Below are 15374 nucleotides of genomic sequence, written 5' to 3'. Positions count from 1 at the left end.
ATACTAATGAGGACTTCATTTCATACAAAAACCCTTAAAGGGAAGGTTCAGGGACGCTACAAATAAAAATCCACATCCACTTACCTGGGGCTTCCTCCAGCCCGTGGCAGGCAGGAGGTGCCCTCGGCGCCGCTCCGCAGGCTCCCGGTGACCGACCGGAACTGGCCAGGCCGGCGGCCAGGTCGGGCCTCTTCTGCGCTCCATTGTGCATTCCACGCCGGCACGCTGACGTCATCGGACGTCCTCCGGGCTGTACTGCGCAGGCTCAGAACTACTGAGCCTGCGCAGTACAGCCCGGAGGACGTCCGATGACGTCAGCGCGCTGGCGTGAAACGCACAATTGAGCGCAGAAGAGGCCCGACCTGGCCGCCGGCCTGGCCAGGTCGGGTAGGCCACCGGAGACCACCGGGAGCCTGTGGAGCGGCGCCGAGGGCACCTTCTGCCTGCCACGGGCTGGAGGAAGCCCCAGGTAAGTGGATGTGGATTTTTATTTATTTTGTAGCGTCCCTGCACCTTCCCTTTAAACAACTTTAGAAATGTTCTCTCCTCTGGGCACTTTTAACTTCATCCTCTGTCCACCCCACCCTCCTCCTTTTAATGCTTATCAGCAGAAGAAATTGCAACATATTTCACTGATAAAATTGCCAACATCCAAAGTGTTTTTTTCCATGCAGACCTCAATCTCCACCCTCTTGTAGATTGCTCTCTATCTGCCTTGTCTCCACTCTACGAACATTCTCTGTCCTCTCTAATCTCCAAAATTTATCTCACCACCTGTTCTTTGGATTCTATCCCCTCCCATCTCATTCCGCAGCTTTCCTCACTCCTCATCCCTGTCCTAACATCTCTGTTTAACCTATCCCTCTCCACTGGTGTTTTCCTGTCCTCACTCAAAAAGGCTGTTGCAACACCACTACTTAAAAAAAATCTCTAGATCCCCCTGCACTCGCCAACTACCGCTCAGTGTCACCTCTCCCATTTGCATCTAAATTACATATTACGTCATACTCACGCTCAGGGGCGTAACAATAGACCCTGCAAGGGATGCAGCAGCAGGGGGGCCCAGAAGCCACAGGGGGCCCGTCCTGAGAGACTGACAACTAAGGGCAAGGAGAGAAAACACTTTCTGCTCTCTGCACAATTGTGCTAATGACTGCATCTGCAAAGATTTGTAGACAATCCCTATTCAGTGTTCAGCAGGATATTGTGTACAGCTCTTTTCTACCCCCAGCCTTTCTACCCCTTCACATGTGCTGTGTCCAGTAGTGATGCTTGAGGAGTCTGGGCTTGGAGAGAAAAAGCTTTCTATTCTCTGCAGGTTTGAGGTTTGGCGGGAAGGGGCCCCACCCAAAGTTTCGCAGGGGGGCACAGTGATTTCTAGTTACGCCCCTGCTCATGCTGAACTAAGCCATTATTTATCTGCTAATTCCCTATTTGATCAGTTCCAGTCTGGCTTTCAGGCAAACCACTCCACAGTAACAGCCCTTACTAAAGTGACAATGATTTTTTTAAAGATAAATCCAAAGGCCATTATTCCATATCATCCTTCTTTCTTGATCTGTCATCAGCGTTTGTTACTCTGGACCACTCTTTACTCCTACAGATCCTTTCATCTATAGGCATAAAGGGCCTTGCTGTCTCCTGGATATCTTCCTATCTCTCTGGAAGGTCTTTCACCATCTCTTACTTAGACCACATCTTTTGTCTATAGGGGTACCACAAGGCTCTGTCCTCAGTCCCCTCCTCTTTTCCATCTTCATACACTGCATTGGTAACTTAATCAACTTATTTGGCTTTCAATACCATCTATATGCAGATGATACACAACTGTATCTCTTGGCCCCAGACCTTAACTCCCTCCTCACACGGGTTCCTGAATGTCTGTCCGCTATATCCTCTTTCATGACCTCTCGATTCTTAAAACTTAATATGAATAAAACAGAACTAATCATCTTTCCACCATCTCTGTCCACCTCTCTGCCTGATATAATAATAAATGTTAATAACACCCCGATCAGTTCCCAAAGTACGGTGCTTGGGGTAATATTTGATTCTTCTCTCTCATTTATTCATCACGTTCATTTTCTAGCCAGCTCATGTCATTTCCAACTCAAAAACATATCTCATATCCAACCTTTTCCCACTCAGGACACTAATAAAATGTTTTTACATGCCCTTATTATATCTCACTTGGACTATTGTAATATATTGCTTGGTGGACTACCAACGAACCGACTGGCACCCCTCCAATCTGTACTGAACTGGGCTGCTCGTCTCATTCACCTCTCTTCTTGGTCTTTCTCTGCTGCGCCTCTCTGTCAAGCTCTTCATTGGCTGCCAATTACCAAGAGGATCCATTTTAAACTCTTAACCCTAACCTACAAAGTTCTCCACAATCTCTCTCTCCCCTGTACATTTGACTAGTTTCCAGATACCAACCCAACCGCAATCTCAGATCTACACATGAGCTTCCTTTGTCCTCCTCTAGAAATAACTCCTCACATTCTTGTATACAAGACTTCTCACTGCCGCACTAACCCCTTCTCTGGAATGCCCTTCCACAGCACATCCGTCACTCTCCAACCTTTGAAATCTTTAAACATTCCCTCAAAACTCACTTTTCCGACAAGCATATGCTCTAACTTAGGCCATTCCCCCTTATAAAGCATCAACATATCCGCGGCTGAGTCCCAATATGGCCACGCCCCCCTCCATCACTTATACTGGGGTCACCTATGCCTAACTAACCTATATTGGCGGCACTTATACCTTGCTAACCTATACTGGGGACACCTATGCCTAGCTAACCTATACTGGGGCACTTATACCTTGCTAACCTAAACTGGGGGCACCTATACCTAGCTAACCTATATTGGGGCACCTATGCCTGGCACCTATGCCTAGCTAAAGTATACTGGGGGAACCTATGCCTAGCTAACCTATACTGGAGGAACATATGTCTGCCTAACCTATACTGGGGGCACCTATGTCTAGCTAACCTATATTGGGGGCACTTATACCTTGCCAACCAATACTGGGGGCTCCTATGCCTAGCTAAACTACACTGGGGACATCTATTACTTGCTACCTTACCTATGCGGGGGGCACCTATGCCTAGCTAACCTATACAGGAGGCATCTATACCTAGCTAAACTATACTGGGGCACCTATGCCTGGCTAACTATACTGGGGACACAGCACCTATGCCTGGCTAATCTATACTGGGGACACCTATGCCTGTCTAACCTATACTGGGGGCACCTATTACTGGCTAATAGTGATTACCACTATTCAAGGTATCTATACAAGTGATTATTATGAGCACAGGACCAATAGAGAGCTAATACAGTAGTTGAGGGAAGGTCCTTCAGGGCCCCTCTGGCCCAATGGCCCTGATGCGGTCACAACCTCTGCAACCCCTATTGCTATGCCCCTGGCTAGAATTCTTTCCGCGGTGCTTAAAGCAGGTCGGTAGCTGAAAATTACCTTAAAGAGGACCTTCAGAGTAAATCCTAAAATCCGTCAGCCTGCAAGTAAAACAAAGTTATATTTACCCGAGAAGCCTTGTCCCACGATGCCGTCCTGAAGTCCCTGCATCACCCAACTTCTGTTGCCTGGCCTCGCCTCCTCTCTCTCCGCAGAGAAAAATGCCAAGCTATTTACTACCAGGAAGCTAGCCATGGATTCTCTTGTCAGCTTCAATCCATATGCGGTGTTAAAATGAGGACTTTTTGCTGAAAATGCCTTGTTCCTTTTATACATATCTGCTCTGAGGGGCACACTCCGGCTCGGCCCCTGCTGCTGGAAGAAGTGTGTTTCTTTACTTTTTGGGGGGGAAACAAATCCCAAATATATGACTTTTCCATATCTCAGACCCCGTTCATTGCACACAAATAATAATAGCAAATTCACAATCCCCAAATAATATGGAACATATTAATACCAGACATGAATAGTGTAGTGCTGTAATATGTACGAACAGAGGCGCCAAGCAGAGTAAAACAATGTTCTAAAAATGATAAAAAGAGGGAAATCGAGGTGGACTTATCTCCCTCTGGTAGTGGACATATACTCAAATGCAGAGTAAAAAATATACAATTTATTCACAGCTCCATAAAATCGCAACGCGTTTCGCGGTCAACAGTCCCGCTTTATCAGGCAGTACAGGAGCATATAAAACTGGTTCAGGTCCATAAAGCGTGTGAGCGCCTCTCACAGAGGCGCTCACACGCTTTATGGACCTGAACCAGTTTTATATGCTCCTGTACTGCCTGATGAAGCGGACCTGTTGACCGCGAAACGCGTAGCGATGTTATGGAGCTGTGAATAAATTGTATATTTTTTACTCTGCATTTGAGTATATGTCCACTACCAGAGGGAGGTAAGTCCACCTCGACTTCCCTCTTTTTATCATTTTTAGAAGATTGCTTTACTCTGCTTGGCGCCTCTGTTCGTACATATTACAGCACGATTAAGTCCACCCCTGGTGGAGGGGTTCTTTCCCCATTTTCCTATCTACAGAGAGCGACTTTTATACCTGAGTGGGGTCAGGTACTAATACTCACCACCTGCCTGTCAAGTGGTTACCTGATGGTAACCCACCTTTGTGAGTATAAGAACCTTTGACATTACATTATATATTGCTTAGCTTACCAGACAATATTGCACTATTGGGCTCTTGGTGTCCTCTGTTTTGTTTTTACAATGAATAGTGTAGGACATTCCATTACTGAGAAGTGGGATACAACGTACAAGAGGGATGAAAATGACCATCACATTACTAGCGATCTTTTCATACCTATCATATATACGGTATCTCTTAAAAAAGAAAAAATCATACAATACAGTTATGTAAAATCTGGCCAGAGTGGTTTCACCAAGTCTGCCCCCATGCTGAGCTGAAAGCTTGATGCTGGCCCCAGTAGCCAAATGGGGCTTTCCATTCTAGGATTAACACCTAGCTGTTAGTTGGGGGGAAGCTATTTTCCCAGAACAGAAATGGTTTCCTGAATAGAATCTGTGTTATCTAGCTGGAATAGCCAGACCCCAGGTTCTTGCTCGGTGCTATTCCTAGATGTGCAATCTTGATTGCACCATGAATCACAATCAGAAAACCGATTGATTGCGTTTTCCATGGTTGGTTTGTGACAGTATACGTCTATGCTTTAGAAATGTAGTCTTTTAAATTTCATGGCCTGGTCAGGTACGCTGGTTCCTGCGCCAGCGACAGATAAAAAGCTCAGAGAGTCATCAGATCAGTGGAAAGGATCATCAGGAAACCCTTTCCCCCATTAGACCTCATTCACAACACCAGACTGCACTTGAGAGAAATTAGAATTGCCAACGACCCCTGACACCAAGGCCATAGCTTCTTCAGTTGGCTCCCATCAGGCCAGAGGTTCCATGCCATAGGAACACTTTTTCCCACTCAGCAATAAAACTCTTGAACTCTCTCAATGCCCCTCCCCCCCTGTGGCCGCCCCTCCCTATCCCCCTTAGGCTTCAGCTACTGTTGTTGCACCCTGCGGTTTTGCTACTGATAATTCTATGGTCTCACTATTGCTATTGTTACTGTTATTGCTTTCTGCTTATTATCAGGCAGTTGCTGCTATGACCTGACGTTGTTGTCATTGTTTGTTATCGTTCTATTATTGTTACTGTTATTTTTATCTGCTAATGTCAATATGTTGCTGCTGTAACCTGATGCTGCTGTCCTTGACAATCAGTGTTACGGTGTCTATTGCGGTGACCTGCTGTTGCCAGAACCAATTCTGGGCACGACCCAGTCGTGCTTGGAGAATAAAGTCTGATTCTGATTCTGAGTAGAAAGACTTTAGGGTCTATACTAACCCAGATTTCAAATACAAAGGAGATAAGGTTTTCAATTTTAATACAGTATTTAGAGTCTACTAGGCAGGTCCACCAGGTGTGTTCAATAGTTCCCATTGATTGACATAACAAAAACATAGGGTAGACTTCCCAAGTATCATCCAGCTCACCCTAGTTGGTACCAAGTAAGTTCCATGAAGAAGTTTATTAGACGTTTCAAGCTCTGAGGCTTGACAGCTACCCTTCGATAGGGTTTTAGCACTGCTTATCCACTGATCGTACATGAGTCAAATATTTCGATCTTTCTCCCATTGTTGCATAATTTTCAGGTTTTGTTCTTGGAGGAAGGGGGGGGGGGGGTTAAATTAGGAGAATAGGAAACCTGGAGGTAATTGTAAGGAGTGTAGCGGCAAATGCCTAGCGCGAGGTCTAGTTATTACATATTATTACTACAGCATATTCCGCGGTGCTGTACAAAGTAAGCAGCAAACATGGGGTACATAATGATACAGAATGGTGTACACCAAATATAGATAATGGTCCAAAATACTTGATGAATAAAATGAATAACAGATTGCAAGACACAGACGGGTGAGAGAGCCCTTCCTTTGCAAGCTTACAATTTAAAGAAGGTGGCGGGCAAGAGGTGGGGTAGAATACAGTGTGCATACGTAGAAGCTGTGTGTTTTAAGGTTATCTTGCAAGGAGTACAACGTAGACAGAGGTTGAAGGAGAATTACCTAAGTTAGAGTGCATGCTTGTTGGAAAAAGTAAGTTTTGAGGGAGCGTTTAAAGGGAAACTGAGATGGGGCCACAGCATAAAAACATACATACCTGGGTCTTCCTCCAGCCCCCTCCTGCCTGATCGCTCCCACGCCATCCTTCTGGCTCCCTGTTCTCCTGCAATTGGCCCCAGAAAGTCCTCCAGTCCGGGGCCAACTGCGCATTAGTGTCGCTGGGGGCACTCTGCGCCTGCACAGTACTATTGCGCAGGCACAGAATGCTCACAGCGACGGGAGCGAGATGGAGGAGTGCGCCTGGCTGGACTGGGCCTGCACCGACTGGCCCCAACTGGTGAATTTTACGGAGCCAGTTGTGAGCAAACGGGGAGACAGCAGAGGATGGCGTGGGAGTAATCAGGCCGTAGGGTGCAGGAGGAAGCCCCAGGTATGTATGTTTTTATTCTGTGGCCCCATCTCAGGTACACTTTAAAGTTTTCAAAGGTTGAAGAGTGACAGATGTGTTTTGGAAGTGGATTCCAGAGGTGGGATAAGGCACGTAAGAAATCTTGTATATGTGAATGCAAGGAGGTGATTCTAGAAAAGGATTAAAGAAAGTCGTGCGCAGATCTGAGATTGTGGTTGGGATGGTATCTGGAAACTAGTGAGGAGATGTACAGGGGAGAGAGATTGTTGTGTGAGCTTTGTAGGTTAGGGTTAAGAGTTTGATATGGATCCTCTGGTTAATTGGCAGTTAAGGAAGAGTTGACAGGGAGGAGCAGCAGAGGAAGAGCGAGAAGAAAGTCGAGCAGCCGAGTTCAGTACAGATTGGTGGGGTGTCATTCTGTTAGTTGGTAGTCCACACAGCAGTATATTACAATAGTCCAAGCGAGATATAATAAGAGCATGTACTAACATTTCAGTAGTGCCCTGAGTAAAAAAAGGTTGGATTCGAGAAATGCTTTTGAGTTGGAGATGACAGGAGACGGTTAGGGAGTGAATGTGAGGAATAAAGGAGAGAAAGGAGTCAAATATTACCCCTAAGCACCATGCTTTGGGAACTGAAGTTATAGGGATGTTATTAACATTCAGGCCTGGAACCCACTACAAATCGCTATCGCTTATCACTAGCGTTTCTAATTAGCGTTTTGTAAGCGATTTCATGAGCGTTTTCATGAGCGTTTTCTGTCGATTTTGGTAGCAATTTTAAAAAGTGTAAGCATTTTGCCAGCGATTGTGTAGCAATTAGCGATTAGCGTTTTTAATTCTGATTGGTCCTTTCAATTAATTTTATTTTTTTTTACAGTGTGCAGTAACTTAAAAACGCTAGCAAAATCGCTCTGTATATCGATTCATGCCAGCGTTTATATACATTACATTGCAGAAACGCGAACGCTCAAAAATGCTGCATGTTCTGCGTTTGCGATTTTGCTAATCGCAATCGCTCCAGTGGAATCTGGCCCATTCATTAACATTAGCTGAGCGTTTAGGGAAATCGCTAGCATTTAAAGGGGAACTGAAGAGAGAGGTATAAGGAGGCTGTCATGTTTATTTTCTTTTAAGCAATACCAGTTGCCTGGCAGCCCTGCTGATCCTCGGCCTCTAATACTATTAGCCATAGCCCCTGAACAAGCATGCAGCAGATCAGGTGTTTCAGTGGTTCAGACTTTAAAGACAGATCTGACAAGACTAGCTGCATGCTTGTTTCTGGTTTTATTCAGATACTACTGCAGAGAAATAGACCTGCAGGGCTGCCAGGCAACTGGTATTGATTAAAAGGAAATAAACATGACAGCCTCCATATACCTCTCTCTTCAGTTCCCCTTTAATCGTTCCCTAAACGCTCAAGAAATTGCTCTAGTGGGTTCCAGCCCTCATTGTTATATCAGGCAGAGAGGTGGACAGAGACTGTGGAAAAATGTTTAGTTCTGTTTTACTAATGATAAGTTTTAACAAAGAGGATATAGCAGCCGGTATCTTAGATACAAATATTTCCCCTTCGAGGCATTTTAAACATATTTGTGTTTCACGGTTGGGAAGCTGCATATCTTGATCTGCAGGTTTGCAGCAGTGTAGACTTTATTGTTTCTTTGAAAATGTTATAGTTAGAATTTATCTCTCTGCTATAGAAGCTAGATATTTGCCTCTGTTGTTTCCCTGAAACAGTCACATAAGTCCATAAGAAGACCATTTGTCCAGAAGTTGACGTTTATCATCACATTACTTGACTTCCGCCTTCACTGATGGAGACTCACTTTGAGGTATGAAAACAAAGGTCTCTGTTTCTGCCTGTCTTCTGTTTGTATTCTTGGCTCATAGTTTTGGAATCTCGAACTTGTCTTATTCAGAAAGAGACTCTCTAACAATACATACATTTTAAGGCAGAGCCAGGACAAGGTCCTCCAGCACCCAAGGCTGAGACACCAAAGTGCGCCCCTCCATCCCTCCCACCCCAGCCGTCACACACTGATTGCTATTAGACTAAGAGGCGCCCCAGGGTCCCCAACCCCTCCACCACCTTAATCTCTAGTTATCTGGCTTGCAATCGCTGCCATGTATCCCTTTTTCTTATTTCTCTCTGCTTCAAACACAATAGGGGAATGATAGCTGAAGGAGTTGTGCGCCCCCTCCTACACTGCGCCCTGAGGCTGGAGCCTCTCTCACCTCTGCCTCTGCCTGGCCCTGGTTTAAGGTGGCATTGCACAAGGGCTTCTGACTGTTAGTTTGCAACCCATCAATGCCACTGGTGAAGAATGGGGCTGCAAGACTGTTCTTATCACCTGGGGAGGCTTAGTGTCTCCCTTGGTTTGCCAAAATTGACTCCCATCTTAAAAGGAACCCGAGGTGCGAGGGATATGACGGTTGCCATATTTATTTCCTTTTAAACAATACCAGTTGCCAGTATATTTGCCCCAGTATAGGTTAGATAGGTATATGTCCCCCAGTATAAGTTAGATGGGTATATGTCCCCAGTATAGGTTAGATAGGTATATGCCCTCAATATAGGTTAGATAGGTATATGTCCTCAGTATAGATTAGATTTGTATATGCCCCAAGTATAGGTTAGATAGGTATATTTCCCCCAGTATAGGTTAGATAGGTATATGCCCCCAGTATAGATTAGATTGGTATATGCCCCCAGTATAGGTAAGATAGGTATATGTCCCCCAGTATAGGTTAGATAGGTATATGTCCCCCAGTATAAGTTAGATAGGTATATGTCCCCCAGTATAGGTTAGATTGGTATATGTCCCCCAGTATAGGTTAGATAGGTATATGTCCCCCAGTGTAAGTTAGATAGGTATATGTCCCCCAGTATAAGTTAGATAGGCATATGTTCCCCAGTATAGGTTAGATAGGTATATGTCCCCCAGTATAGGTTAGATAGGTATATGTCCCCCAGTATAGGTTAGATAGGTATATGTCCCCTAGTATAGGTTAGATAGATGCTCCCCCCCCCCCCCATAGCCAGGAGGGTGTGCGGAGTGGCGGGGAAAGATAGGCTTCCACTTACCTGCCTTCATCCAGCACGCAGCTTCTATCTTCAGCCTCTCCCAGTGCGCATTGCATCGTTACCATAGCGACAGACGCCGGGACAGGAAGTAGATAGCAGCTGGCAGGATCAAGGAAGGTAAGTTGAAACTTCTCTCTCCCCGCCGCTCCGCCTGGTGCCCGCACGCCCACCGCCCGGGGGCCTGCCCGCCGCCAGCAGCAGAGCAAAGCCCCCCGCAGTGTGAGGCCCCAAACAGGGGCTTGGCTTGCTTGTATGCTGGCGGCGCCCCTGCCGGCAGTCATGTTGATCTTTCTGGTCAGTAGTGTCTGAATCACACACCTGAAACAAGCACGGAGCTAATCTTGTCAGATATGTGAAACATCTGATCTGCATGGTTGTTAGAGGCAGTGGATCAGCAGGACAGCCAGGCAATGTGCACTATTTAAAGTGTAATAAATATGTCAGCGTCTGTATGTCTCTCACCTTAACTACTCACGCCAATGGGTGTGGCTGCAGCGGCAGCCCCAGGATGACCTAACGCCAATTGGCGTCAAGTCCTGGGGCTCTGTTTTGCAGAACGCGTGCAGGCTGCGTGCTCCTCTCTGCTCGGGGGGCGGAGCTTCCCCGCCTTCAGTCTCCGAGCGGCGATTGCCTCTCGGGAGACTGTTAGACGGCGCAACCACCGTCTTACATATAGTACAGCGCTGCGATCAGCAGCAGCGCTGTACTGGGGACATCTGTGTGACACGGCTGTCCCCCTGGGGCACTAGAGAGCGATCGGCTCTCATAGGCAGAAGCCTATGACAGTCGATCGCCAGAATTGGCCGGCTGGGGGGAGGGAGGGGTTTGTTAAAAAAAAGAAAAAAAAAAAGACAAAGAGTAAAAAAAAGACACAAAAACACACAAATAAATATTTATTTAAAAATAAATAAACAACTGGGGGGGCGATCAGACCCAACCAACAGAGAGCTATGTTGGTGGGGGGAAAAGGGGGGGGGAATCACTTGTGTGCTGTGTTGTGCGGCCCTGCAGCTTGGCCTTAAAGCTGCAGTGGCCGTTTTAGTACAAATTAGCCTGGTCTTTAGGGAGGTTTACCACTGTGGTCCTCAAGTGGTTAAAGGGAACCTGAGATGGCAAAAAAAAAGGACAAAATATACATACCTAGGGCATCCTCCTGTCCCCTCTGGCCTGATCGTTCCCACGCCATCCTCCTCCGACTCCCTGTTCATTCACAATTGGCCCTGGAAAGTCCACTGGTCCGGGGCCAACCGCACATGCACGGCCTGGCCGTGTGCACACATGCGCCGCATTCACAACGCCAAGAGTGTTCTGCAACTGCTCAGACCGGCCAGGTGTGCTCCCCGTCTCACTCCCATTGCAGGGAGCATTCTGCGCTTGCGCAGTAGTACTGTGCAGTTGCAGAACACTCTTGGCATTGTGAATGCGGCACGTGTGTGGGGCACACGGCCAGGCCGTGCATGTGCGGTTGGCCCCGGACCAGTGGACTTTCCGGGGCCAATTGTGAATGAACGGGGAGTCGGAGGAGGATGGCGTGGGAACAATCAGGCCGGAGGGGACAGGAGGAAGGGGGGGACATAATGAGATAGCCATGAGTATGTACAGTGCTAAGCACACTAATAATTAACTAATGGATTCCTTTTTTTCTCCCTTTCTCTGCCTGAAAGAGTTAAATATCAGGTATGTGTGTGGCTGACTCAGGCCTGACTCAGACAGGAAGTGACTACAGTGTGACCCTCACTGATAAGAAATTCCAACTATAAAACACTTTCCTAGCAGACTGGAGAATTTTATCGGGACCAATTGCGGGCGAAGGAGGAGGCGACTGAGGGTGACAAGGGAGCGATCAGGCCGGAGGGAGCTGGAAGAAGCCCCAGATATGTATAATTTTTTTTGTGACCCCATTTCAGGTACATTTAAGGGGCCTTTTTACACTGGTGCGGTGCGGCAGATTGTTATCGCAGCCTAATGAAACCCTATGGGGAAGTTGGTATTTCCCACGTTGTGGTACGCTGCTCCGGAAGTGCTCAATTTAACGCTAGCGCAGAACTACTTTACCGTGCAGGATCCGCGGCGATCTGCCTTGGCTTGGAATTCATATTAGTCTATGGTGACGCAGGGTTTTTTAAATACTTGACGTTGCGGCGCACATGCGTTGAATGCATTCCTGAAGCAGGAAGTGACTGCAAGCACACGTCACTTCCTGCTTGGCTGGTGGCCAGACAGGAAACACTGCGTACTAACCTGCTGTTCCCTGAAGACCTGTTTTTGGCAGTGTGATGCGGCTCCCCAACTCTAAAATGTTATGCAAAACAAAACTTTGCCTTCTTAGAACACAAGGTATTTGCGATAATTCTGGTTGGAGTGAACATTTGATGTCTCCCACGATGTAACACTGCTGAGCAGGGGCGGAGCTTGGGGGGGCGGGGTGGGACATGTGCCCCCGGGCGATGGGTCCCTAAGGGCGCCCAGCCGTGCAGTGTGCTTTTTTTTTTTTTTTAATTCTCCCAGACCAGTACCTCGCTTAGCTGGGCTGGCCGGGATCTCCCGGGCTGTCAGTGACATCACGGGGGGGCCGGGCCGCCAGCCGGGGCATGATTGCCACACAGCTTACAAAGCCGACAGACTACAGAGTCCAGTTCTGCACCTTGTCTCAGCCAGCCAATTGTCGCCCAGCCTCTTTCCTTCCCAGCCTCCCCTACTGTCCCCGCTGGTCAGGCTCCACCCCCTCTGTTTACCTCAACAGGCATGGACGTGCATCGAGCTGCCAGCAGAGTTACAGAGAGAATTAGAGAGCAGCTAATTAGTGGAGCCCAGCAGTGCAGCGTTCCAGCATGGGAAGGTTTGATCTCTGCACTCATCTCTCTTCTCTTGCCTGTAGTTGCTGGCTGCATTGTTGTAACCCATCCCCCCAGCCCTCTGCCTGTCATTCAGTGTTCCTGTCAGCCTTCTTGTCTGCTGGGACATGCTGCTGAGTGAGCTCACAGTGCATCATCATGGAAGATGAGGAATTTATTGCAGACCCCACTCATAGTCCTTGTGTAGCAGAAGTAATGTCTGGTCACTACTGCTGATCTGCATACATGCTCCCTCTGAGCAGCTGTGACATGTTCGTTTTTAGTGTTAGTTTAATCTTTAATCAGCTTTCCTCCTGACACCATTTCCTCTTCTTTATTTCTCTCTTAACACTAAAGGTGGCCATACATCTGTAGATTTGGTGGCTGATCAACCATCTGATTTGATAATTATCGAATTGGATGAAAATCTGTGCCGGCAAAAGCATGCTCGCTCGACGATGAGACCGTATCGTTCGGACATGCTGGAAAATCTCAGGCTGATCGGGTGCGTGTCGGTAATGGCATGTGATGATCGCAAGCAATAAATGCGATGGAAACCCCGAACCACTGTCCTCCCCTAATGTACATGTACCCCCCCTGATGTCCCGTGCATTTATACTTTTCCTGTCTTGTGTCCGATACTAAGTCTGCACTCCTCTTCCGGATTTGCGCCCCACGTGGTTGCCAGCATATTGTATGCAGGGCGCGTGTGTGATGTCATGCTATAACACTGGCAGCCGAGTCCGGAAGAGGAGTACAGACTTAGCAGCGGACACAAGACAGGTAAAGTATAACTCTACGGGACATGTACATCAGAGGAAGACAGCGGCCAAGGTGGCGACACAAGGCTGGTTGCCAAAAGATTTAAAGCTCAAACTGATCGGGAATTAGTCTGTGGTTTGTGGCGGCCAACAGATCTCTCTCCGATCCGGCCAACAGATCTCTCTGCGATCAGAGAGAGATCTGTCTGTTGATCGACTGGCCACCAAAATCTGGCTAGATGTATGGGTACCTTTAGGGCTGGTTTCCATTATGCTGGCATGCGTCTGGCGAGACACACACCGGAGCTTGCACTGATGTGAGTACACACCAGAATCCCTGCAGCCCGGCCATGCATGGCTATAGAGATTCAGATGCATGCAACAGAAAACTGCAGCATGCCTACCAGAATCGCACCAGCAAGCAGTTTGGACAGCATGCAGGTGTCTGAATAGGCAGCGTTTCCCAGTCCAGCTCGCATGTGGGCAAACGCTGAGTATTTCGCTGTGGAAATGGGCCCTTAGCAGGCACTAGTTCAAAGAAGCCTGAGATGAGACACGCGTGTGCTCATTTATACTTACCTGGGGCTTCCTCCAGCTTAGTCCATTGGCTCCCTCACTGTCACTATGATCTTCCGCTGCCGGTAATCAGACTTCTGCCCATATCTGGCCCTGGCTGCTCGCCTCCTTGATCGTGCTCCTGTGGCGATGAGTGTTTTGCCCCTGCATAGTTAGTTAAGGCTTATGACAGGGCTTCTGGCCACGTGAACGCAACCAAGGAGGCATGCGACCAGGTCCATACATGTGCAGTAGTTCTCTAGTTCCTGGCTGGCTCAGTCAGTGTAATATTACCTGGTCCGTGCGCCCGCGGCACTTCCGGGTCTCAGGCGGCTCATGCCCCCACGTGGTGATGCATATGCGTGCATAGACTGGGGGTCGCAGAAGTAGGGCAGCCGTGTGCCCACACTATGCTATGAGATGCTGCGCTAGTAGGAAGTGCTCAGGAGCTGATTGGCCAGTCGCAGCTAGGCTGCTGATTGGTGCAGGGGAGGTATTTAGGGTTGCTCCTTTGCCATTTTAAACTGCCCGTGAAAGCATTCGCTTCTGCTAAGTGGGTGTGATTACTCTTATTGGATTATCTGGTTACCGACCTTGCCTGTTATTTGACTTCTCTTTGATCGCTGCCTGGACTGAATTTCTGCTTGGAACTGACCCGTCTGTGATTGCTGCCTGGTTTGACCCCTTTGTGTTTTTTATTATTCTTGGATTGCCGCTTAGACTAACCTCTGCTAGTACTTAAAGAGAACCCGAGGTGTGTTTAAAGAATGTTATCTGCATACAGAGGCTGGATCTGCCTATACAGCCAAGCCTCTGTTGCTATCCCAGACCCCACTAAGGTCCCTCTTCACTCTGCAATCCCTCATAAATCACAGCCATGCTGTGAGGCTGTGTGTACATCTGTAGTGTCAGTCTCAGCTGCTTCCCCGCCTCCTGCATAGCTCCGATCCCTGCCCCGTCCCTTCCCTCCAATCAGCAGGGAGGGAAGGGATGCAGGCGGGGACTGGAGTTCTGCAGGAGGCGGGGAGAGCAGCAGACTGACACTATAGAGATAAACACAGCCAGCTCTGACAAGCTGTTTGTCAGCAGCGTGGCTGTGATTTATGAGGGATTGCAGAGTGCAGGGGGACCTTAGGGGGGTTTGGGATAGCAACAGAGGCTG

The 15374-nt window shown here is 47.8% G+C and overlaps 1 protein-coding gene across 6 annotated transcripts in view; it reads left to right on the top strand.

The window, feature by feature from the left end:
- Window positions 1-15374, top strand: part of LOC137527734 (folylpolyglutamate synthase, mitochondrial-like) — a 110077-nt gene that overhangs the window by 11510 nt on the left and 83193 nt on the right. For 3 of the 6 annotated variants that reach the window (XM_068248559.1, XM_068248560.1, XM_068248561.1), the window contains exon 2: window positions 8715-8809. The exons of 2 other annotated variants lie outside the window; for them this stretch is intronic. In XM_068248559.1, coding sequence (XP_068104660.1) covers window positions 8792-8809 — 18 coding nt within the window. In that variant the 5' untranslated portion in view covers window positions 8715-8791. Of the gene's footprint in view, window positions 1-8714; window positions 8810-12802; window positions 12902-15374 lie in introns of those variants that run through there. One more of the 6 variants, XM_068248564.1, reaches the window with a different exon arrangement.

The sequence above is a fragment of the Hyperolius riggenbachi genome, chromosome 8, assembly GCF_040937935.1.
Source record: "Hyperolius riggenbachi isolate aHypRig1 chromosome 8, aHypRig1.pri, whole genome shotgun sequence".
Classification (NCBI taxonomy): Eukaryota; Metazoa; Chordata; class Amphibia; order Anura; family Hyperoliidae; genus Hyperolius; species Hyperolius riggenbachi.
The sequence above is the reverse complement of the archived record's forward strand: the minus strand, read 5'-3'. Positions and strand labels throughout refer to the sequence as shown.